General features: G+C 39.4%; 1 protein-coding gene across 6 annotated transcripts in view; it reads right to left on the reverse strand.

The window, feature by feature from the left end:
- The window catches only part of LOC120422123 (uncharacterized), a 151437-nt gene that overhangs the window by 108093 nt on the left and 19132 nt on the right, over window positions 1-24212 (reverse strand). For 5 of the 6 annotated variants that reach the window (XM_052706289.1, XM_052706287.1, XM_052706286.1 and 2 more), the window contains exon 2: window positions 18202-18526. In XM_052706289.1, coding sequence (XP_052562249.1) covers window positions 18202-18500 — 299 coding nt within the window. In that variant the 5' untranslated portion in view covers window positions 18501-18526. Of the gene's footprint in view, window positions 1-11237; window positions 11918-18201; window positions 18527-24212 lie in introns of those variants that run through there. The other variant, XM_052706290.1, reaches the window with a different exon arrangement.

Raw genomic sequence — 24212 nt, forward strand, 5'->3', positions numbered from 1 at the left:
TCATCGGTCTGTGGTCGATGGTCGATGTGGCCCATAAAACCCGGGCAAAGCCCGTTAAGCGCGGAGAGGAGAAGAAACAATTGCCACTTGGGTTGTTGTTGTTGTTGCTGTTGTATCATCAGCTCATACTTCACGACCGGCCACTATGGGGTTTGGTGAGGGCTCTGGAAGAAGACGATGATGGCCGGCGAAGATGATGCTTCACACTACCGAATTTGGTGGAGTGTGCGAGGCACGGAGGGAATTTTGAGCGAAGGATTTAAAAATGTTGATGGAAAGTGTTCTTGCTCAGCAACAATAAAATGTAATGTGTATAATCTTTATAATTTTTTTAATGACTAGCTTTTGAGCAATTAATCAGGAAAAACATTTTTTCTGTGTCTGTTGTTGATGTTTTACCTTTTAGTGAAAAATCATGCAAAACCACACTCAATCCAAACTCCACTGCAATTGAATGATGAGAAAGCTTCAGGTATTCATTTGAAACAGTACCAAATATTCAATAAACAGTTTGTATGGGAGTTCGAATAATTGGATGGCCAAAAATATTTGATGTTGTTTTTTTTTTATTTTCTTGCTTTTTACATTAAATTCAAATTCTGAGACCCTATTTTAGTCAAATTTAAATATTTGATTTTCTTTTAAATTAAAAAAATGCCTTCTGTTAATATGTTTGAATATTTGATTGCCTTTTAACCCTTTCAGGCCTGATGGATGGGTCATATATGGGACCATCCATAAACCACGTGGACACTTTAGGGGGGGGCGGGGGGGTATGACGATTGTCCACGATCCATACAAAAAAGATTTTTTATATATGGACAATTGTCCACGAAGGGGGGGGGGGGGTTGCAGATTCCCAAAAAAGTGTCCACGTGGTTTATGGATGGTCCCTATGACCCATACCGAAATTTGGTTGTATAAAATCACACAGTGCTCAAAACATACAACATTGTTCAGCAAAGTTGTAGTTTATGAGTTTCTCTACATAGAAAAAAAGGTTTGAGCGGTTGTTAATGGCCTTTTTGACGTCCTAGAACATCGTGAAAACCTGAAATTTGGAAACTTCAGAAAATTTTGAATAAAAATCAAGCTAACAACGATTTTCCAGGCAAATGAAATTTAGTTATTACCAGCCACATCCTCGCGAACATTTGGCACAACTGCGATCCCTTTGGATCTCCTTTGGGATGATCTAGGTCCTCAAACGTGTCCTGGAATACAGATCCTGGAGTCTACCGCCGTAACAACAAGATTCTACCAAGTTTCCGATTATGGTTTATATTCAGTGATGTCCGTGGGACTCTTTGCCAACACTATGAGCTATGTGGATCACTTTTGGGATGTTCTGGGTTCCTCCAAAGTGTCCATGGGACCCTCACTGAATATGAACCATAATCGTAAACTTGGTAGAATCTTGTTGTTATGGCGGTAGACTCCAGGATCTGCATTCCTGGACACTTTGGAGGACCCAGAACATCCCAAAAGTGATCCACATAGCTCAGAGTGTTCCCAAAGAGTCCCAGGGACATCACTGAATATGAACCATAACCGGAAACTTGGTACAATCGTGTTGTTACGGCGGTAGACTCCAAGATCTGTATTCCAGGACACTTTGGAGGAACCAGAACATCCCAAAAGTGATCCTCATAGGCCATAGTGTTGCCACAGGGTCCGATGGATATCACTAAATATGAATCATAATCGGAAACTTGGTACAATCGTGTTGCTACGGCGGTAGACTCCAAGAACTGTATTCCAGGACACTTTGGAGGACCCAGAACATCGCAAAAGTGATCCACATAGCTCATTGTGTTGGCAAAGAGTCCTAGGGACATCACTTAATATGAACCATAATCGGAAACTTGGTAGAATTTTGTTGTTACGGCGGTAGACTCCAAGATCTGTATTACAGGACAATTTGGAGGACCCAGAACGTCCACTAATGAAATGTAACTTTTTTTTGCCTGTTTCTGTTTAGTCATGTAAAATTTAACTACTGATACCAAAATTTTAGATTAACACTGCTCAGAAAAATTCGGGCGTCAATTGGTTAAATTAAAAATTGCCTACATTTAATATGTTATCACCGCCATTTTGTCCGTCATCTTGGATTTAAAAGTTCAAAAATATTTTAGAGTAGTTTATAGGTCATCCAACAAAAATAAGAAAACGAAAAATATGTTTTTTCGTCATTCGATTATTTGAAGTGAAATTTTTTTGAGACCTTCGGATATTCAAGTCTGGACTGTAATGGCATTATAAAATGGAAAGTCTTACCCAAACAAGACTCAGAAAAACTTATTTTTTTTTTGTTACTTTTTTCTTTTATCCACATTATCTACAAATTTGTAAGAAATTTAAGAAATTTTTGAAAAAAAAACAGGAAGGAGGAGGAGGAGGAACAATTCTGGAGTTTTTTTTTGAAAAGGTCCAGTAAACCAAATTTTCAATTTTTGCTTTTTGGGTGTTTTTAGAACCGCCTTGAGTCAGGGGTATTCAAAAACACCCAAAAAGCAAAAAAAGGAAATTTGGTTTATAGGACCTTTTCAAAAATACTCCAGAATTGCTGGTACGACCGTTATTCTTACAATTTCCAATATTTCCGATATGAGAAATTGTTACTAGCAACGCAATCAATTAATTCTACTTTCAAAATACGAAATGCTGCAAAAAGATATTTTATGAGGAAATAAGAACATAAAAGTACTTAAAAACTGTAACTGAACTGAAAAAATGAAAATTTACTATTTATCAGCTAAGTAATTAGCTTTTTATCGTAAAAAACGATCAAATATTAGTAAAATTTTATTATTTCATCTGAAAATCAAGGTAACGTTTTAAATACATTCTAATCGGATGTGTTTAAATGATAAAAGTTCAATTGTTAGCAAATTAGCATGATGTTTTATGCATTGCTACTCTTGCCCCAACGGGTTGTTCTTCTTGCACCACTAGTTGAGTAGAACATACGGAAAATCAATAATTTTAAAATCATTTTTTTACTGTAAAAAACAGATTTTTTTTAGAAACTTGTTTTATCAAAGTTTTAGTCAAGACCTGGCATATGATGATTATAAAAAATCTGACTTGCCCCACTTTCCCCTACTGAATTTATGTAGTTAAAATTAAACAACTTTTTAAAAAAATTTTAGAGCACGTTTCGAAAGCAAAATAACTTAATTTAGAAGTAAGATTTCCTTTTTATCAACAAAAAAAACACACACACACATACACAATTCTCAATTAAAGCTATAACTCTGCTGCCAAATGTTTTTCACAACTCCTCTCTTAAATCATTTTTTAATTTGAAGAAATATTAAAATAAAATAACTTCATTTAAAAATTGATTATTTTTTTCAGAAGCAATGCCTACAATTTTGCCGAAGACACCTAATCGATCAGAAATTCCTCCAAAAGACAAAGGTTTTCGAATCTCTACGAATAAATGGTGGACAAACTTCCTTGTATGTAGCCTTGGATGAGCGAACCAAAACCACAAAATGGCTTTTTAGTCTAACAGAAAAAAAATCCATGTCAGAAGTTCTCCCAGAATTGTCTTATTTTTTTACGTTTATTTAGATTTTTATATATTTTGTAAAAAGTCGTACAAATTAATTTTTTTCGCAAATTCATTCAACTTTTGACACTAGAACAACTGTTTCAGCGTTTCGTTCTTCTTTAAAAAAAAACTGTGAAAATTTGGATTGAAATTTGAGTTTTGTTTATTTTTGCTGCCATTGACCAGAGCGGAGAGGCAAATAACAATTATTAATAATAATAACAACATTGCTAATAACATTTCTACAAGTCTCGAAAAAAAAACATTTTTTTGTTTTATGTAACAGCTGGAAAATATCACACTCACACACCGATTTACGGAACAATACTTTTTCGTTCCAGTGCTTTCATTGAAAAGAACTCCTATCCGGGAAAAGATAACATTCTTGAACAATGAAACTACACTTTCGCCCCTTTTGTGCACCCTCTATGACCGGCGAAAACTCCAAGCCATCGATCGTGTCACGATAAACGGATAAAACGCAGCTTAAAAGAGCATTGCTGAATCATAAACCACCTCCTCGATTTGGTGTGTGTGTGTTCGAAAGGTTAACATCCATAAATCACAATACTGCGATTATATGGCGTGTTATGCTTTCGCGCGAATTACATAGCCAGCACGAATTTTATCATTCCGGTTGAATGCTACTAAAAGTGAAATCTTTCTCGGCTCCGTCCAGCAGCATCTGCTCTCAATGTCGAAACACCTCCAAACCAAGCCAGTTGTGTTAATACGACTAATAAAAAAGCTCTCAAATATGGCGCGCGCGAGAGCCAACTCGTATCGATTGCCACTTTGAGTGACATCCGAAAGGGAAAACAAATTAGTTGTAATAGATTCCATTAGCTACTACGAGCTGCTGTTCGGTTCTAAAGCCAATGCCACCCCCGCACTTTAGGCTGAGGCCACCACCGCCGTGAGAGGCCGGAACCGAAACACACACTCTAATGTGCGAAAAGGGGGACGTCGACGGCGACGGCGAAAGAAATCAGGTTTTCTCGTCAAACACCTAAATTATCATTATTCAAACAAACGCAATTACCTCGACGCGTTTTCATCGTGACTCTGTGCAAATCCGCCGACGTTTCCTAAGCTCTTTGCTTTACTTTGCCGCTGGGTGGACTCAGAGGTGGTTAAGTCACACCGCAGCCACCTTAGGCACAAACAACTCGTTTCAGTGGTTGCCAACCGAAGTTGAAAAGTTCTACAATATTAATAGCTCATAGATTTTCTTTTCAAAAATGGCCAGACCCATCGCGTTTTCTGCGATCGCAGAGACAAGTGAGAAGGTTGACCACCACTGGCACCCACCAGTAGCAATTTCCTCCGACGAGCTGCCAACCGCGGGGCCAATATACACAGAAAAAAATAATGTAAATTTGGAAGCTGTAATTTTGGAAGGTTGAATATTACCTCTTCTATGATGTAATTTTACCTCAATTTAGACTGAAAAAGCTACATTACACCAGAAAAGTGGTAAAATTACACAATTCCAGAGGTAAAATTACACCTTTTTTCTGACATAAAAGATAAGGGGTACATCCCAGATGTAATATTACCATGATTTTTTTTTCTGTGTAGAGTGTGAATAATCTCAACTCGCTCTGCCCTCAGTCGGGGCGTTACACACGACAAGATGAAACACGGCCAAGATTGTAATAAAAGAAGGTCCCACCCCGAAGGTAAAAAAGGGAAATTTATTTGCTTACTGAGGCGCCTGATGCTGCCACCCCGCACTGACTGGAGAAAATTCACCTTCCCGCTTTTTTTTCAGGAGGGGGTGCGATCCGGCGGGAAAATGGGAAAATCCATATCAATCTGTTTTCCGCTTTGCGAGCTCTCTCGGCTCATGCAAGCGTTTGATTCAGGGCAAAAAAAAAAAAGCATCGCGTTCTCAGCTCGAGCGGAATTTTCTGCCTCGCCGACATTTTCGCGAAAACGAGTCACTTAGTCAGGCGAAGGGGGCCTGGGAAATGGCAACGTTAATATCCACCATCAAAACGACGATCGTCATCATCACACCGGCGTTGTTGTCGTTTTATTCGCCTTTGGTGTGATGTTATGCGAATGGCAGAGCGGGTGGGATGTGGTTTATGGAAAGGGGTACGAAAATGAGATTAGGATAAGTTACTGTTGAAATTAGAAAAGTTATGAAATTAGGTGGGAAAGTTTGTCTGGGAGTTCGGGAGAAAACTCATCTAAGACAATTTTAAAATAAAACAAATTTTGCAATAATGATAAACTGACACTGGCATTATTAGTAAGCTACACAGAAAAAAGTGTAAAAAGTGTTCAAAAGTGTTGTTCCAGAGAAAGTACTGAAAAAAAGGAACATTTTCATTTTCAGTTTATCATAAATACACGTATTTCAGGTCTCTGATAGAAATTCTATTAAACCAACTCGCAGTGGGGCCAATCGTGACAAAAATCAAACTATTAATGTTAAATTTTAGTAGTTTTAGCATTTTTTAGAGCGTTCAAAATTCCTGGGAATTCCTGGAAAATATTTCCCGTTTCCCGGGAAATTTGTAAATTTCCCAAAATTCAAGCAGAAGCATATATTTTTTTAATTTTTTGTTCGAGGACTGAAACCAGTATGACTTGTTTTAGAAAAGATATTTTTCATAAAAAAACATAATTTCTGCATTTTTTTCATTTCAAATGTATAGGTCAATGTATAGGACACTCTTTCAAACTGGTCATAGAGGAAAGTTTAGAAGAATTGTGATTTTGGAGTATGGATTGATTTTACTCACTGGCTAAATATTTTGATAAAAAGTACTTTCCATTTGAAAAAATACCAGAAATATTTTTTTGATTTTGTTGTGCTTGATTAACCTTTATTTGAAAAAATAATATTCCTTTTATTGTAGCTGTATGACTTTAAAAAAATTCGGCTAGTCTGATATTTGGCCCCATCAAAGAAGGGATCTTTCCCGACATTTTTTTTTTGCAGATTTTTTTCGAATTCATAGGATTATTCTTCAGAAAAGTCGAAAGAAATCGATGGGTTCATGTTCATATCCATGAAATTTTTTATGAATGTACCTCAAAAGGCTCGAAATAACATTAATGGCCTCAAATAAAAAGTTTACAAACCAAATTTACCAGATTTTTAATTTTCTTTGAAAAAACCCAAAATTCCAAGGTGGAATCCTCAAAACGACTAAATATTTTTTTTCTTTGTACAATTTGTTTTGAAAATACAGCGACAGATTGCCCGGATACAATTTCCAGCATAAAACTTTGCTAAACTTAGAGTATATCATTTAAAAGCTATTTATTACCCAAAAGGTTCCAAACATTTTTTTTTCAATCCATACAACACTATAATATTTCAAAACATTTTCGAACCAATCACATTGTAGAGAACAGTTTACTGGACAATTTCCATAAAAAAACTATCAATTTTGGTTCAATATAAGCAGAGATTTACACAATTTCGTAAAATAAAAAGTGACTTTTTTCAAAATTTGTGTATTTAATTCCCATTCAAACGATGAACATTGCCTGCTCTGATATTTTTAAGGATGAAAACATTTTGCTGAAACATTAAACTTATATAAGTTTTGGTAAATTTATTGGAATTATTATATTAGAATCATAAAAAAACTCAGTAGGCTATGTTCATCGTCTTAATCTAGAATCTATAAATTTTGGAGAAAGTCACTTTTTATTTTACGAAATTCTGTATATCTCTGCTTACATTAAACCAACATTGATACTTTTTTTATGTAATTGTTCAATAAACTGTTCTCTACAATGTGATTGATTCGAAAATGTTTTAAAATATTGTAATGTTGTACGGCAGAGGATTGAAAAAATAATATTGGGAACCTTTTGGGTAATAATAACTGGGTAATTCTCTACCAACTCACACGAAATCGGGAAAAGTTGCCCCGACCCCTCTTCGATTTGCGTGAAACTTTGTCCTAAGGGGTAACTTTTGTCCCTGATCACGAATCCGAGGTCCGTTTTTTGATATCTCGTGACGGAAGGGCGGTACGACCCCTTCCATTTTTGAACATGCGAAAAAAGAGGTGTTTTTCAATAATTTGCAGCCTGAAACGGTGATGAGATAGAAATTTGGTGTCAAAGGGACTTTTATGTAAAATTAGACGCCCGATTTGATGGCGTACTCAGAATTCCGAAAAAACGTATTTTTCATCGAAAAAAACACTAAAAAAGTTTTAAAAATTCTCCCATTTTCCGTTACTCGACTGTAAAAATTTTTGAAACATGTCATTTTATGGGAAATTTAATGTACTTTTCGAATCTACATTGTCCCAGAAGGGTCATTTTTTCATTTAGAACAAAATTTTTCATTTTAAAATTTCGTGTTTTTTCTAACTTTGCAGGGTTATTTTTTAGAGTGTAACAATGTTCTACAAAGTTGTAGAGCAGACAATTACAAAAAATTTGATATATAGACATAAGGGGTTTGCTTATAAACATCACAAGTTATCGCGATTTTACGAAAAAAAGTTTTGAAAAAGTTACTTTTTGCGTTTCTCTTTGTTTCGTCGTCCGTGTCTGTCGCGGGTGACCATGAACGGCCATGATCGATGACGACCAACTTTTTTAAAACTTTTTTTCGTAAAATCGTGATAACTTGTGATGTTTATAAGCAAAACCCTTATGTATATATATTAAAATTTTTGTAATTGTCTGCTCTACAACTTTGTAGAACATTGTTACACTCTAAAAAATAACCCTGCAAAGTTAGAAAAAACACGAAATTTTAAAATGAAAAATTTTGTTCTAAATGAAAAAATGACCCTTCTGGGACAATGTAGATTCGAAAAGTACATTAAATTTCCCATAAAATGACATGTTCCAAAATTTTTTACAGTCGAGTAACGGAAAATGGGAGAATTTTTAAAACTTTTTTAGTGTTTTTTTCGATGAAAAATACGTTTTTTCGGAATTCTGAGTACGCCATCAAATCGGGCGTCTAATTTTACATAAAAGTCCCTTTGACACCAAATTTCTATCTCATCACCGTTTCAGGCTGCAAATTATTGAAAAACACCTCTTTTTTCGCATGTTCAAAAATGGAAGGGGTCGTACCGCCCCTCCGTCACGAGATATCAAAAAACGGACCTCGGATTCGTGATCAGGGACAAAAGTTACCCCTTAGGACAAAGTTTCACGCAAATCGAAGAGGGGTCGGGGCAACTGCTGTGTGAGTTGGCGGAGAATTACCCAGCTTTTAAATTAAATACTCTAAGTTTAGCAATGGTTTAAGCTCGAATTTGTATCCGGGCAATGTGTTGCAAATTGTACAAAGAAAAGAATTTCATTCGATCGTTTTGACGTTTCCAGCTTAGATGTTGGGGTTATTTCAAAGAATGATAGAAATCTGGTAAATTTGGATTGGAAAATTTATAATTTAGGTCAAATATGTAATTTAGAGTTGCTTGAGACAAATTCATATAAAAAAAATTGATGGATATGAACAAGAACCCATCGATTTTCATCGACTTTTGTGAAGAAAAATCTTATAAAATGAAAAAAAAAAATCTTAAAAAAATTTGCTCTGGACCCCCCGATGAAATATTATGCCGGACCCCGCAAAATGTCGGGAAAGAGCCCTTTTTTCATGGTGCCAAATATCAGACATGCCGAATTTTTTATCTGAAGTTTTTTCTAGAAAACACCGTGTGTCCTTTACATTTTTTTGCATAATATTAATCTGAACCAAGTTCAGAAATAATTTTCAATACATTTAAAATTTCCCGGAAATTTGTACCCCGGGACAAAAACTTTGAAAAATATTTAAATTGGCCTTAAAGTTCGAAATTTTGGCAGTTTGACTGAAATGAACGATTATCGTCGTATTTAGAAAATAATATTTCATAAAAAATATAAATTCAATTTTTGAGGTTGAAAAATCAAGACAACCATCAATCGAAACATCTCAATTCAACTAAAATAAAAAAAATCGTATTCTTATCTCATTATCCAATAATAATTGTAAGATTCTTGCCACATTTGGAGCCTAACATTTCAAAAGGGCACGTAACTTTTGTAAACAATAGTGTATTCCTTTCACTCAAATGACAGTTTACATAGGGTGTGAAAGGGATACACTCTTGCTTAAAAAAGTTATGTGCCCTAATAAAATGGCAAGTACGATTTTTCTAGACGGCCAGATTTTTCAATGTTGACATGGTAACAAAGATTTTGTCGGATACTTGAAATATCTGGGATTCCCAGATTTATTTGGCAACCTGGCAACCCTGCTTCTTTTTTACAAGCAGAGCAGAAAGTTTAGGGATCAAATCTCGATGTGCCCCCTTTACAATTACATGAATTTGATGAAAACGACTTGAATCAGGTGGACTTTTATGTTTAGGCGGAGTCAGACAATGTCCAACGGCCTCGGAATCGGCCACTAGGTTCTCTGACATTCTGAAATGGGTCATTGGAAGCTGGGCTATCATCACCTAGTCCCCGGGACTCAGATAAGCTAGATACAAATTATACAGTAGAATTGAGTATTGGATTGAGCAACTCACTCGTACAGATAGATGTTTTTTTTTTGTTATTTTTCAAATAATTTAGTTACTTTAAAAACTTGAACTAAAAACTTTTTCCACGGTTCGTTGCTTCCTGAAGTTCCCAGAACAATAACACCGTAAGCCCTTGAACGAGCATTTTAATATTAATGCAGTAAATATCAACCCGCCAGCGCCAGCAATCCCTAACCAAGCCAATAAGAAATATCTCTTCACTCCTCATTCTCTATATCCTCAACCCGTTTGAATCACGGCAGCAGCATCAGCTTTCAGTTGCAAAGAAGGAAGAAAACAAAAAAAAACCCTGCCTCTTTCATCTTCTTGGCTTCCAATTCCGCGGGGAGCGCGAACATTGAAAAGCCCTACAACGAGCTTCAGCCTCAACTTAGCTTCAGCAGTCTGTTTATTTTCTGCAGCTCATTCGTGGAACTGTTGCTTCGCTCCAGCTCGTCGTCGTCAACAGGATTCTCCTCAATCTCTTTCTCTCACTCTTTGTAAAGTTAAGTATATAATGTTTTTGATGAGCAATGTGCTCCACAGCTCACTGGGATCTTGTTTTTTTTTTATTTCTACCTTTTTTATTTTGCTCAAGCAACTCAAATATTCATCATCATCATCGTCGCCGTCGTTGTCATTCGCTTTTGGCTTTTTTTATGTTTGAGAGGCTGGCTGCTGCCGGGGACATTAGCAACAGCTTTTCGGCTCAACCAGATGACAGAAGAACGCTTAGAGGTAGATATCACTTGCCTGTCCGTCTGTCTGTCAGAGTTGTGTCTATGGTTCTGGCGTGTCGTACCCGAAAATAGGACCTGATCCTAGCTGGCCGTGGGGGGAGGATTCCCCACGTCACACGTGAGTATGTGTCAGTTTGTGTGGCGTCATGGCATGCTATGTACATTAAAGTTAAATTAACCGCAGCTCAAAATGCTGCGAGCTTTTTTTATGTTTGTCTTCCTTATTTACAAACACACACACGCACCACGACGATGTGGCCACATGTTCACACATAACCGCATAATGACCGGGAGGGAAAGTGACACGGAGGGAAGAAAAGGCAAGGGGGTTCGTCGTTTGTAATGATGACAACACACAAACACACCCTCACCGACGACGGTGTGCAGGACATGTTTTATTTAAATTGAGCATATTTTCACCTCTTTGTTTGTTCCACTGTTGCTGGTTCTGCTGCTTCTGGTGCATTCGTTGCAGGTGTGTGCGAGGACTTCCGAAATCAACGCTGCTCGCCGTTCTTTCGAATGAATCCAACCGAAATGAGGACCGACACCAGCACACACTAATTGTAAATTGCACAACCAACTCTTTCTTTTTTTTTTGTCGTCACCCACTGTTACGGTGAAATAAAAAGTGACAACTTTGCGCTTTTAATCCTGTTGCAGTTTTGCACTATTTGAACAGCGTGAAGCTCAGCAATGCAAAAAGCTCACCAATAAAGCCCCCTCCTTCCTTTCTCTTTGTTTTGTGCATCCACACACTATGCACAACTCTACGGGGAATTCTTATTGACACGCAGAGAAAAAATCAACACTTAAAGTACACAAACACACTCACGATACACGCGACAATTTTTAATCTAGTCAGCATTTAATGTTGCACCACATTCTTGCAGCAAGTGTCAACATCGAAAAAAGAACAAAAAACTCCACGTACGCGCAAAAGCCTTAAAAACTAAACCGAAAAAAAAAATGCGAAAAGAAGTTCTCTCTACCGGGACCGGGATTTGAACACCGAACCGTCGAATCGTCGCGCGTCGCGGGTTCGTTCTCGCGCTCTCCCAAAGCGGGGTCCCCTTCTACTCTAATGAAGCGGCTCAGCTCAACTGTTGCTGGCAGGCATTCTGACACCGATCGCGACCTTTTCCTGTTCGAAAACCCAAAAAGAGAGCCCGAGAGAGAGAGAGAGAGAAACCGCTCATACTCATACACGCGCTGAGTCGTCGGCCGCTGAGCTGACTCCTACTATCCGGGGTCGGTCGGTTGGTGCTGGTGGCAGTAGGCCAGAACCTCATGCACACAAGCACACGTACGCGGATATCTAGATAGTATCGATACGAGCGGTGGCGGCGGCGGCGACAGCGTGACCGTCGCCAGATCCAAGCAAGCCAGCCAAGCGTGTCGGCTCGTCGGGGTTCGGACGGACATCCAGAAGGCCCGAAACCTACTGTGATGTTGGTGGAGATTATGGAGGTGAGTTTTTATACAGACACGCACACATGGTTTGAGGAAAGCGGTCATAATTATAATTTATTTATGAATTATTAAAAATGTCTCATATTCTCTACATTTGATTCAAAGTTCCAATGTGTGGTCTAAAAAAAATTACAAGCTCTAAAATAATACAGTTAAACCTCGTTTTAAAATGCATTTTAGACTAGTTCAGTTGTTTGCAAATCATTGATTTTCAAAAAATAAAAAAATTGACGAAAACAAAAATAGTAGAGAAAAAAACATAAAAACATCGAAAATTTTCATAAATTCCAAAAAAATTAAATCAACTCAATCACGCTAAATTTTTTTTTAATTTTAAGTTTTTTGGCCCCTGATTTTTCGAGCCAGTTTTGAAGGAGGGGGGGGGGGCCTTTAAATAAAATTTGTACCAGCCTTAAATGTATTAAATGAATTTCATATTATTTTTGATTAGAAAGAAGATCATTTTAATTTGTTTTAACATTAATTTAGTTGTATTTGTGTCTTGCTTAAAGCACAACTCATTCAGTTAAATTTGTATAAACTTTTGTTATTCAACTTCCTCTCCTGGTTTCAAAATAGTCTTCAAAAAATAAACAGAAATAAAAATTTTAAAAGCAAAAACAGTCCAGACTCGTGAATCCGAAGGCCTTGAAAAAATTAAACGTCAGATTATCGAATCGCGATTATTTTTTCATTTTCTAATTTTTGATTGTCGCTCGAATATGACCCCAACATACACACTCTAAAGTGATTTAGAACTTTCCAATTCAAGATGGCGGCCAAAATGGCGAGAATGGAGTATTGAGAAAATACATTTGGTATGCTAACAGGGAATCAACCACTAAATTTTTTTCCAAAATTGGATCGCAGAACTCGAATTTGATGTTAAAAGTAAGAAAATGCAAAAATACGAAAATAAATTTGTGATTCGATTATCCGAAACTTCTGATAATTGAAGTTTCGGAAGATCAAATCTGGACTGTAAGACTTTTTTAAACGTAAATCAAGAATTTAAATTTGATTTTTTCCGATTTCATGTAAGTTTGCGGAGAATTACCCATCGAGGACCCAATTTTAGAAACATAACTATTGTTTAGTTGGTTTTAAATGATTTGTATTTTTTTAAAACAGATTTTTTCCATGTACATTGTTTAGTTGAAATATTGTTATACAAATAAATTCTGGAGTTTTTTTCTGAAAAGGTCCAATGAACCAAATTTTCAGTAACTGTTTTTTTTTTTGAGTGTTTTTGAAACCGCCTTAAGTCAGGGGTATTTAAAAACACCCAAAAAAGCAAAAGCTGAAAATTTGGTATATTGTCTTTTAATTCCAAAAGGAACGCATTTCCTGAAAAAAAAACAAAGTTATGATTTCTTAGTTTAAACTTTGAAGAATATTTGCAGCGGCCTTAATAAGGGACCATCCATAAACCACGTGGACACTTTAGGGGGGGGGGGGGGGTATGGCGATGCTCCATACAAAAAAGATTTTTTTTTTGTATGGACAATTGTCCACGAGGGGGGGGGGGGGGTTCGAGATTACCAAAAAAGTGTCCACGTGGTTTATGAATGGTCCCTAAATAATATTCCACGTTTTACCCTAATTTTCATACAAGTCACTCCAACTGTGACGCTGCTTCAACAAGTCAATCCACCAACTTCAACCACATCTATCGAGCACACAGCAGGCTACAGGTTACGATCGCGTGGTAAATATCCACTCGGCCTACTCTGTGTATGTGTGGGACTGATTTTTTTTTGTTTGATATCTCCGTGTCCAACTCACCGCATTTTTCTCTCTTCTCTCTCGCGGCCTGCTCCCGTGGTCTCTCCACAGATCACAAATGAGCTGTAATGGCTAAACGTAACTGATTTTGGGGTTCCGATAGGAGGCTCTCGCCAAGAGCAAAGACTAGCATCTAGCCACAACACACAACACCGTGGAACGTGTGTGCACCACAACGCCGTGTAAAAGCTTCAGCCCCGGGTGGTTGTGTGGGTGCGTCGTAGGGTCTCAAGAAGAGAATACAGAACGCTGAATGGGGGGAAAACAGTTGACGCCACACGGCGCGGTCTGTCACAGTTTTGGGAAGGTTGGAATATTACTTTACTGATTTCTGTATTATTGATTGAATTGCATGTAAATTGGTCAAAAATTGGGAATAATTCTAAATTAAATGACAATATATCAGTTTTTATTTTTTCAACTTACCAAAATTATTACGTATTTTCTGGACGATCCCCAAAGATATGAAGATAAAGAGAACCTGTCGCGTAGTGGTTCCAACCAACAGAGAGACAGACGGCGATCTGTCTGTGTGTGTCGTCTATGTGAGGTCGGAACTGCATGCAAGAGTTTTTGCCGACTGTTGCTTTTGTATGTATTCTTTCGAAAGCCTGTTGCTAATTTTGGTTTACTTACACCTTAAAAGTTCGCGGCGTTTTTGATTTTTGCTTTCTGTTGTGCCAGAACACCCGAGCTATCAGTTGGCACATGTTTTTACGCGAAGTTGGTCGGTTTTCAAATATATTTGTTTCGCATGTTTTTGCATATTCAAATTTTATTTAGGCTGATGCAAAAAAAAAAATGTTTTAAAATTTATTTTACACTAGTTCAGATGTAAGGCAATCATTTGCTTTCAAAAAAATGAAATGATTGGTGAACGCGCCGAAATCAGGTCCAAACAGATTTTGTGAGCCAGTGCAGATTATGCTCTAGTACAGCAGCACTCACTTCAACAGCATAACACAAATACCAATAATAACAGGACATCAGTGAGTGCCTGGAGTTCTACTGATCTAATTAAGTAGCTTTGGCCAGCAGGAACCGACTAGCGGTTGGTCATTGCTCTGCGAACCGTACTACTGACCAGTTCAGACAAAATCAGACGCAGTTTTTACTAAGATAACAGTTTACAGTCCACTTTTAGTCCGTCCAATTACTGACCGCGAAATAAAACCTGACGAATAACGAATAAATGTTTTCTGTACAACCCGCGAGTTCTGATTAATTACGAAAGATACGATTTTGCAAGGCACCGGGAATCTGACGCTAGTATGTGCGCAAACAATTGGTGAAAACAAAACATTTAGCTTTTTTCTCACGGTACTGTACATCGAAAATTTTCAAAAATTTAAAAGATTTTTGGATAGACCCAAACATGCTTAAAATGATTCTAAACGCAAGGGAATGCATTTTCAATTGATTTCAGCTAATTGCACCTAAATTTTCATTGACATTTTGAAGTTTTTTGAAAAAACAAATAAAGTTTGTAACTTTCGTCTTGCGCGGCCTTAGAGTTACATGCTACCAGGCAAGGGCATCGAAGCATAAAACTCAGTGAAGGTTGTGGGAGGTCCGAATGACTCCCAATTTCTCTCAAGGGTCGGCATGCGCTCATGCTCACGAGGCAGGAAAACACAATGTGTCGCTTCAAGGTAAACTCCTCGGTTTATTCTTGTTGACGTCACTTTATTCACGGCTACCTTCTCTACCTGTCCTTTCCCTAACCCACTTCCTTACTGGCTATCTCCTACCTTTTCACTCTCTTCTGTTCCGTGGGTGGTACTTCTCTTCGGGGCCCCTCAGCTACGCCTGCCGCTGCTCTGCTTCCGGATCTCCGGAACCAACCTCCGGCCGTCTCGTTCTGCTGCTCGCTGGCCTGGGGGTGGACGTTGAACTCACCGGCGTCCCGGCGTCGTTGTGGTTGCTGCTGCAGACTTCGCTGTCCCCTTCGTGTGCCTGTCCCTCGCGCCCTCGAGTATGGTGACGGACTCGAGCTTCCACGTCACCGAAGTTCTGTGGGAATTGCCCGGTTTCCGGCGCTGGGTTTGAGTCGTGGGACAGGTCTTTCGGAACCAGGTGGTTCTCTGGGTGGCTTGTGGTTCGGAGGGTTCCAAAATGGAGGACGCAGACGACCTAGCGATGCCGGCTAGTCGCTGCTCGTCGATACCGCAATTGACGACGGTAGACGGTGACGCTCACGGTCACGGATGTTGGGGTGGAACCACGACCGAACCGGGGGATGTTCCGTAGCGAAGCTACGCGAACTTTAGTCCTAGACTAAGGGGTTCTGTGGATGAGATGAGGGGGGGGGGGGGGGATTGTAATGGCGGTCCTATCTAGTCTGGTCACTCGCGGCACAGATCAGGGTTGTTGGAGGGTTCGCGGGGAATTACCTGGAGTTCCTGGAGTTCTCGCTTCTCCCAGTCTCCTCTGTCCTCCGTGAAGTCCTTTGACCGCTTCCTGGCACTGGCACTTCACAACACTCCGTCGAGCTGTAGTCGAAGCTACGACGGCTTTCGCGACTTGTCGCACTTCAATACACCGGGCAAATGGCCGATGAAAATCCGGGCCTCATCCCGCGAACCTCTGATCCGGCGAATCCTGGAAAACCCGCCCATCATCATCATCAGTTTCGCCACCCCCAATGGCCGCCCATTCGTTGATCCTCGGCCCTCTGGTGGTGGCTAGCAGAACTGCTCCTCCTTATAGGCGCTTTAGTACGGAAATGGCTGCGTCCGTACACGGGAGACATAAACCGACCTGTCTCACTATCCACGAACACACGCATTCCCCTGCCTCTGTGTCACCGGAATTCTCCCACAACACACCCACTGGTTACAAGTTTTTGCCCCCTGATTTTTAAGCCCAACTTTGAAGGGGGCGGGTCTGGGAGGTGACATAAATAAAATTTGTATCAGCATTATTGAGCAACTTTTATTACAGACCTTTAAAGATTCCATGGACACAAATTTCTGTACAATGTTTTCCGGCTCCTGCATTTTTTTTTATTTTCAAAATGAAGTGGTTACACTTATCCTTAAAGTTCATGCTTTCTAATACCTTGTCTTGAGATGCAATTAATTGTTGCATGGAGAAATTAATAACGCATAAAAATACATTTTTGCAATTTCGTCGTGAAACTACTTACTTTTCCTGTCATTCTTGAACGACGAAATAGCCTACTTTTCTGTACCAAAAATAACAGAATCGAATAGCAACACTTTTCAAAATAAATGCTGAAAAGTTCTCCTTTTCAGCACTCAAATGGTTCAACTTTTCAGCACTTGTTTCGAAAAGTAACACTTTTCAAATGTCTTTTGAAATCACCAACGTCTATATCACCCTGCTGTCATTGAGGGGAGCGGATTGTTATGGTTCGTTTTTCTTCGCCGAATGTACATGACGCTTTGTTCATGTTGCTTTTTTTTCGTCACGAGGTTCATGTAGTCTTTTGTTTGACAGATTAACAGGGCTATATAAACAGGGACTGCTGATGGCAGAGATTTTGTTTATGTTACTTTATTTAAAATCATGATTAAACAGACTTTACTGAAGTAACTTTTGCTCATTTTTGGTGGAGAGGTAGCTTATTAGGAGTACTTTCAGAATATGCAATAACGCAGAAAGTGTCAAAATGTACATGATGCCTTTTGAAATGTTACCGTCGATTTATTGAAAATAAGACAGAAGAAGGATATTGTTTGAACTTGGGAACTTTTTTATATAGATCGAAATATTTAGAAATATGATGGATAACCCGCTATCAATGTTTTTAAACTCTTATGAACAATAATGTTGTATTCTCAGAATGCTATATTCGTTACACAATGACGCAATCAATCGTTCCAAGCCACATTCCGTTCGTCATCCTGAATGTGTAGAGACTGAGCCAACCCCTAGCAAATTTCGAGAAGATGTTCCTAAGACTCAATTGGACAGAAGAAACCCACGCGATGACTTCCAACCAGGATAATAAATGGTGTGTTTGTGTCTGTTTCGAGTGTATTTCCCACAGAGTGTGTCGTGGGCTGTAGATTTGGCATAGTGAGACAGAGCTAGGATAGAGGGTTCTTTTTTTGTAGTAGGATTTAAGGGTGGGAAGTACATGCAATCTCCGGCGACTTACATGATCCGGGCGGCATCCGCTTGGCGCACGTTCTCGTCCCGGTTCAGCACGTTCAGGATGATTTGGCGCTCCTGGTCGGTAAGGTTCTCCAGCATCTGCATGTCCTGGACGGAACCGGTCGTGGCCGCCGACATATCCAGGCCCGCCACGTGGCTGCCGTACGTCGTGTTGTTGTTGCTGGTGTGCATCTCGGCCAGCGGCCTTGAACTACTTCCGCTGCTGCCGACGCCACTTCCGCCGACACCGCCAGCACCGTTCGCCTGCGGAGTCGGTGGCAACCGGGCCCGGCCACTAGCCATTCTTTGACCTTTTCGGGCGGCGAGAGCTGGAAAGACACACACACAAACAGCAGACAGTTATGACTGAGTAGCGATAAATTTCCCCAATCTTGGCAAATGTTACGACCGAGCAAATTCTTCCCTCTGTTGTATCATGGTCTTGGGTCTTGTGCGTGGGCGACGGCTTCATACGACCCCCCACGTGTGCGAGTTCACCTCAACGCGCACACACACGTGCTTTGCGAAGCGGAAACCATCAATTTCCGCTGCAGTTTCCTTGAGATGTACTCTCGCTCCAGCCAACCAGCTGCAAGATCGACGACAAGTCAGACGGTTGATTGTTCTTCAAAGTGATGGAGTGCTATATGGATGCTGATTAGGGTGGTCCAAATCCGGACTTTTTTGGGGCTACCCCCTGAAATCAAAGATTGACCCATCACTAGGCTAAATTCCAAATTTGAGCTCATTCTGACCACGGGAACCCCTCCCTCCAATCGCTTAAAGTTTGTATGGGAAAAATCGTCAAAATGTATGGAGAAAAGCAACTGTTTTACTTTTTTACCTGTGGAAGGCGCCATAATTATCCGATTCTTACCATTTCTCAAATGTAGAACCTTCATTAAATTTAGAACAACTTTCCCGAAGACACAATATTTTTAGGATTTTTTCCCGCGAAGTTATTAGCGCCCAAAACTGACCATTTTTGCGCGGCCAGCTGTAAGGGGCTACCTAACAACGATGTTCATTTCCAATTCGTACACGCACGTGCTCTCTCTCAGGTTCACTCTCTCACGAGCTGCTCGCCTGCCTGCCTGCCTGCCTGCCTGTTTACTTACAAGCACGCGCGCAGTTTCTCTGCTTGAACTTTTGTCGTCGTCGTCGTTTTCGTTTGCCGTCCGCTGCGCTGCGTTCCTGGCATGTTTATTATAATTTTCAACAAAAATAGTCGGTTTGTATTGAGATATAAAAATATGTGAACAACAAAACGAAAAAAAAACACAACAATAGATATCATATTATAAGAGCGTGTGAGAGAGAATACAAATTTTATGAATTAGTTTATCCATGAATCGTCATCTGTTCTGATCCAAACCTAATTGCAAACGTTTTGGATTTTAATTTATCTGCTTTTGTTACAAGAAATACCATGAAGTATTTTTTAGATAAAAAAGGAAGGATTTTTCTTTAGATTTTTTTTTAAAACTGAATCCAAAAGAGTATCTTAAAGGAAGGCCGCAACTGCAAGATCTGAAGGTTGTTAACGATTGTGCAGAAAGAGATGTTTCCTGAAACGAAAAATTTACAGGTAAACTGACAAAAAATGATAAACAGTTGCAATATTTGTTGCAGGTGGTCTAGGAACACAGAAAGAAATTTCCCGAAAGAATAAAAAAATAATTTTAGAGAGTATGAATGAAAATTTGCAGCAATAATTGTAAAATTGCCTTGATTTGTTCTGATTTGTACTAAACTATATTTTTGTTAAAGCAAACTACCTAAAGGAACAATATTTGTATTACCTGGAGATTTTTTTCAAATAATTGAATCATTATCATGTTTCTTTAGCATATACGAAAAACTGCGTGTAATGCTTGGAAAAACAAACAAACCCTGTTCTCATGACATTTGCTGTATTTTTTTAATTGAGCCTAAGCTGTCTTTTCTTTAAACTATTTTTTTCAGCGCAGTTTTTTTTATTTTTGACATAATTTAAGAAATTATATGCTAAATATATCTCAAAACAATCCTGCTATTTTAGTTGAAAATTATAATAAAAATGCCAGAAACGCAGCGCAGCGGATAGCAAACGAAAACGACGACGACGACAAAAGTCCAAGCAGAGAAACAGCGCGCGCTTGTAGGTAAACAGGCAGGCAGGCAGGCGAGCAAGCTAGTGAGAGAGTTTGAACCTGAGAGAGCACGTGCGTGTACGAATTGGAAATAAACATCGTTGTTAGGTAGCCCCTTACAGCTGGCCGCGCAAAAATGGCCAGTTTTGGGCGCTAATAACTTCGCGGGAAAAAATCCTAAAAATATTGTGTCTTCGGGAAAGTTGTTCTAAATTTAATGAAGGTTCTACATTTGAGAAATGGTAAGAATCGGATAATTATGGCGCCTTCCACAGGTAAAAAAGTAAAACAGTTGCTTTTCTCCATACATTTTGACGATTTTTCCCATACAAACTTTAAGCGATTGGAGGGAGGGGTTCCCGTGGTCAGAATGAGCTCAAATTTGGAATTTAGCCTAGTGATGGGTCAATCTTTGATTTCAGGGGGTAGCCCCAAAAAAGTCCGGATTTGGACCACCCTAATGCTGATGATGATGAGCGTCGGCGACGACGACGTCGTGGGGGCGGAAATTCGACCTCACAATCTCGCAAAAAGGGCACCAAGATGACACCAGGCTTGCATTTCTGAGGCAAAAAATGTCACTCCTAATCAATAGATTGTTTTTTTCCCTCGCACATCCTCATATAGCTAATAATAGTAACCATCGGCACCATCCGATGGTGAAGTGAAGACACAGTTTCATAAACTGTCGAGCAATGTCATATCAAACTGGAGCAGCAAAACAGTCTTTCTATCTTCCGGTTCTTGTGTCGGGCTTGGAACCGAAGCCAATCGGCAAGACACATCCCACACGACGATCCAGTTTGAAATGTTCGTTTAGTTTGTATGCAAATTTCAATTACATTAGTTTTCTTTATTCCATCCACAAACACTCACAGGTCGTCACAGTCGTGCTTGCTTTACGCAACGGTTTATGTATTTTATTGATTTTTTTTTATTTATATAAAACTTTCTAAAATTTTTGGGTGAAAACGTATAAAATCGTTTGAATTTGATTTAATTAAATCAAACTGATAAATTAAAATAAAGTTCAATAATTGTTTTTTACCTTTTAACGTGATAGTTTTATTTTTCAAAGTAAACCTTCCCCCTTTCAAAATCGGCCCAAATATTTTTATTTCAAAAAAAAATCATGGGGGAGGGGAGTAAGTAAAAAAATATAAAAATTTTAATAACAATCCATAGTCCAAACATTTGAATGCAAAAAGTCCTTTCAAATGCATTTTACACTAGGTCTGTTGTTTTGCAATCATTAGTTTTCAAAAAAAGGAAAAAATTAACGAAAATAAAAAAAGCGAAAAAAACCTTTTTGCGATACTAAACATCGAAAATTTTAAAAAATTTAAAAGGTGTTTTTAAACAAAAATCAACCCAGACATGCTAATAGCCCAAGTAACATTTTTTTTCCAGGAGTTCTAAAAGAGCTCTTCAAGATAGCTACAGCATAGCAGTTTGGACCGCGGTAGGATAAAACTCTCTTCAAGTGCTCTTCCAAACTCCTGAAGAAGTTTTGAAGAGAATTTTATCCTACCGCGGTCCAAACTGCTATGCTGTAGCTATCTTGAAGAGCTCTTGTAGAACTCCTGGAAAAAAATGTTACTTGGGAGCTGATTTTACTTAAATTTTTATTGAAATTTTGAAGTTTTTTGAAAAAAAAAACAAATATTTTTTGCCCCCTGTTTTTTTTTGTACCAGCCTAATGAGCTATCATTTTTCAACTCATGATATCTCGGAAACTATTGGTTCAATTTTGAATGATAAAAAATAAAACCTTTTCTGAAATTGTCTGCTCTTTTCAAAAATACAATAATTTTGAGTTTTTTTTTCAATTAAGCTAGAAATAATTGTTTTGGAAACACTATTAAATTTAAGAACATTTTTCAAATAAATATATTGAAAAAAACATATCCTCTAGTTTTATCTTTTAAGTTGATGCGTTGAAAAACTCAATTTGCAAGTCACAATTCTAACAAACTTATTAAAAAATTTCAAATTTCTAAAAACATTTTGAAATGTGTCCCATTTACCGGAACTAAAATTATTTATGTTTTTTTTCAGAAAAATAACATTGTCTATGATATTTCATTGATTCTCTAGGAAATATTATTATTTATTTATTTTATCATCTTTGCAGACTTTAGGGTTTCTTACTAACTAAGCAACAAAATTCTACTTCTAAACATAGATTTACACACATTAAAGTCAAAATTTTCCAAAATAGTCGAGTGATTGAACTTTCTACAGCAGGCGTCAAGAGGGTTGTGGTGTCCGTAGTTCGTCGTGTGTCTTGGTATGTCGAGAAGCTGATGGTTCCGAAGTTCTCTTGAGGGAACTCGGATGTGGACTTCTTCGAGTAGGTCACTGCAGTCGATGTTGTTCCGCAAGACGTCAAACACAAACAGTCGTTGAAGGAGAACTCTTCTGTGTTGGAGTGTTGGCAGGCCGACCAGAGCGCACAGGTTCGTGTAGGGTGCCAGCGTCACAGGGTCGTTCCAGGGCAACACTCGAGCTGCAAACCTTACGAACCGACGCTGGATACTCTCGATCTTCTGCTGATGGACGGCGTAATACGGCGCCCACACCGGTACGGCGTACTCCAACACACTGCGAACTAGCGAGAAGTACAGCGTTTTGAGGACCCTCACGTCGGTGAAACCAGCAGCATTTCTTCGAAGGAAACCGAGCATAGCGTACGATTTGGCCACGGAGATGGAGACGTGCTGGTTGAATTCCATCTTGCAGTCAATCGTGACGCCCAAGTCCACGATGGAGTGAACGCGTTCGAGTGTGGATCGGCCCATGTTGTACTCCGCAAGATTTGGGCTCCGAATCCTGTAGAACGAGATCAGCTTGCACTTTTTCTCGTTCACTTCCATTCCGTTCTGAACGCACCAGCGAAGCAGCACGTTGATGTCTTCCTGGAGAGCACGGACGTCGTCAGAATCTCCAATTCGCCGGAATATTTTGAGGTCATCGGCGTACAGCAGCTTGCATGACTGGAGACGGGAACACAGGTCATTGATGAACAGCACGAAAATCAACGGGCCAAGGTGGCTTCCTTGCGGGACGCCGGAAGGTATTTCGTAGCAGGTCGAGAGAGAACCAGCGATCTTCACATAGGCGGAACGGTTGACCAGGTACGAGTTGAGCCAACGAGTAACCCAGTCCGGCAGGCCAAGCGCTGTTAGTTTGGCGATAGTTAGCTTGTGGGGGACTCGATCGAAGGCCTTGGCGAAATCAATGTAGACGGCATCAACTTGTTGACGCTTCTCCATCCTCCGGGTTATCCAGTTCGTGTACGCCATCAGGTTGGACGTCGTAGATCGCTGTTTCATGAAGCCGTGCTGGTATTCCGAGATGATGTTTTTCACGGACGGGTAGATGTGGTCAACAAGCAACTTTTCCAATACTTTTGCCAAACAGCTCAGAATTGAGATCGAACGGTAGTTCTCAACTTTGGCGCGACTCCCCGATTTGTGGATCGGGGTAATTGAGGCGACCTTCCACTCCGACGGGAAAGCACCTTCGGAGAGCGAGCGGTTGAAAATGCTTGTGACGGGACGGGCAAGCGAGCTGCAGCAGTTCTTGACGACAGATGGAGGGATCCGGTCCGGTCCAGGGCCTTTTGCTGCATCCACCGAGCCAAGAGCCTTCTTTACTTCCGCAACCGAGACTGTGAGCAACGGGAGGTTAATGTTGTAGGTTGCTAGTTCGTTTAGCTGCTCTGGGGGAACCGTGAGGTCTTGCGAGCTGTGAACGGTTTCGAAAAACCGTGCAAATAGGTTTGCGGCTGCCTCCGGAGAAGTCGATTTTTCCTCGCGATACGACACATCTGTTGGTATTTCTCCCACCTGCTTCCTCTCCTTGACATACGACCAGAAAT

The sequence above is a fragment of the Culex pipiens genome, chromosome 1 (genome assembly GCF_016801865.2).
Source record: "Culex pipiens pallens isolate TS chromosome 1, TS_CPP_V2, whole genome shotgun sequence".
NCBI lineage: Eukaryota > Metazoa > Arthropoda > Insecta > Diptera > Culicidae > Culex > Culex pipiens.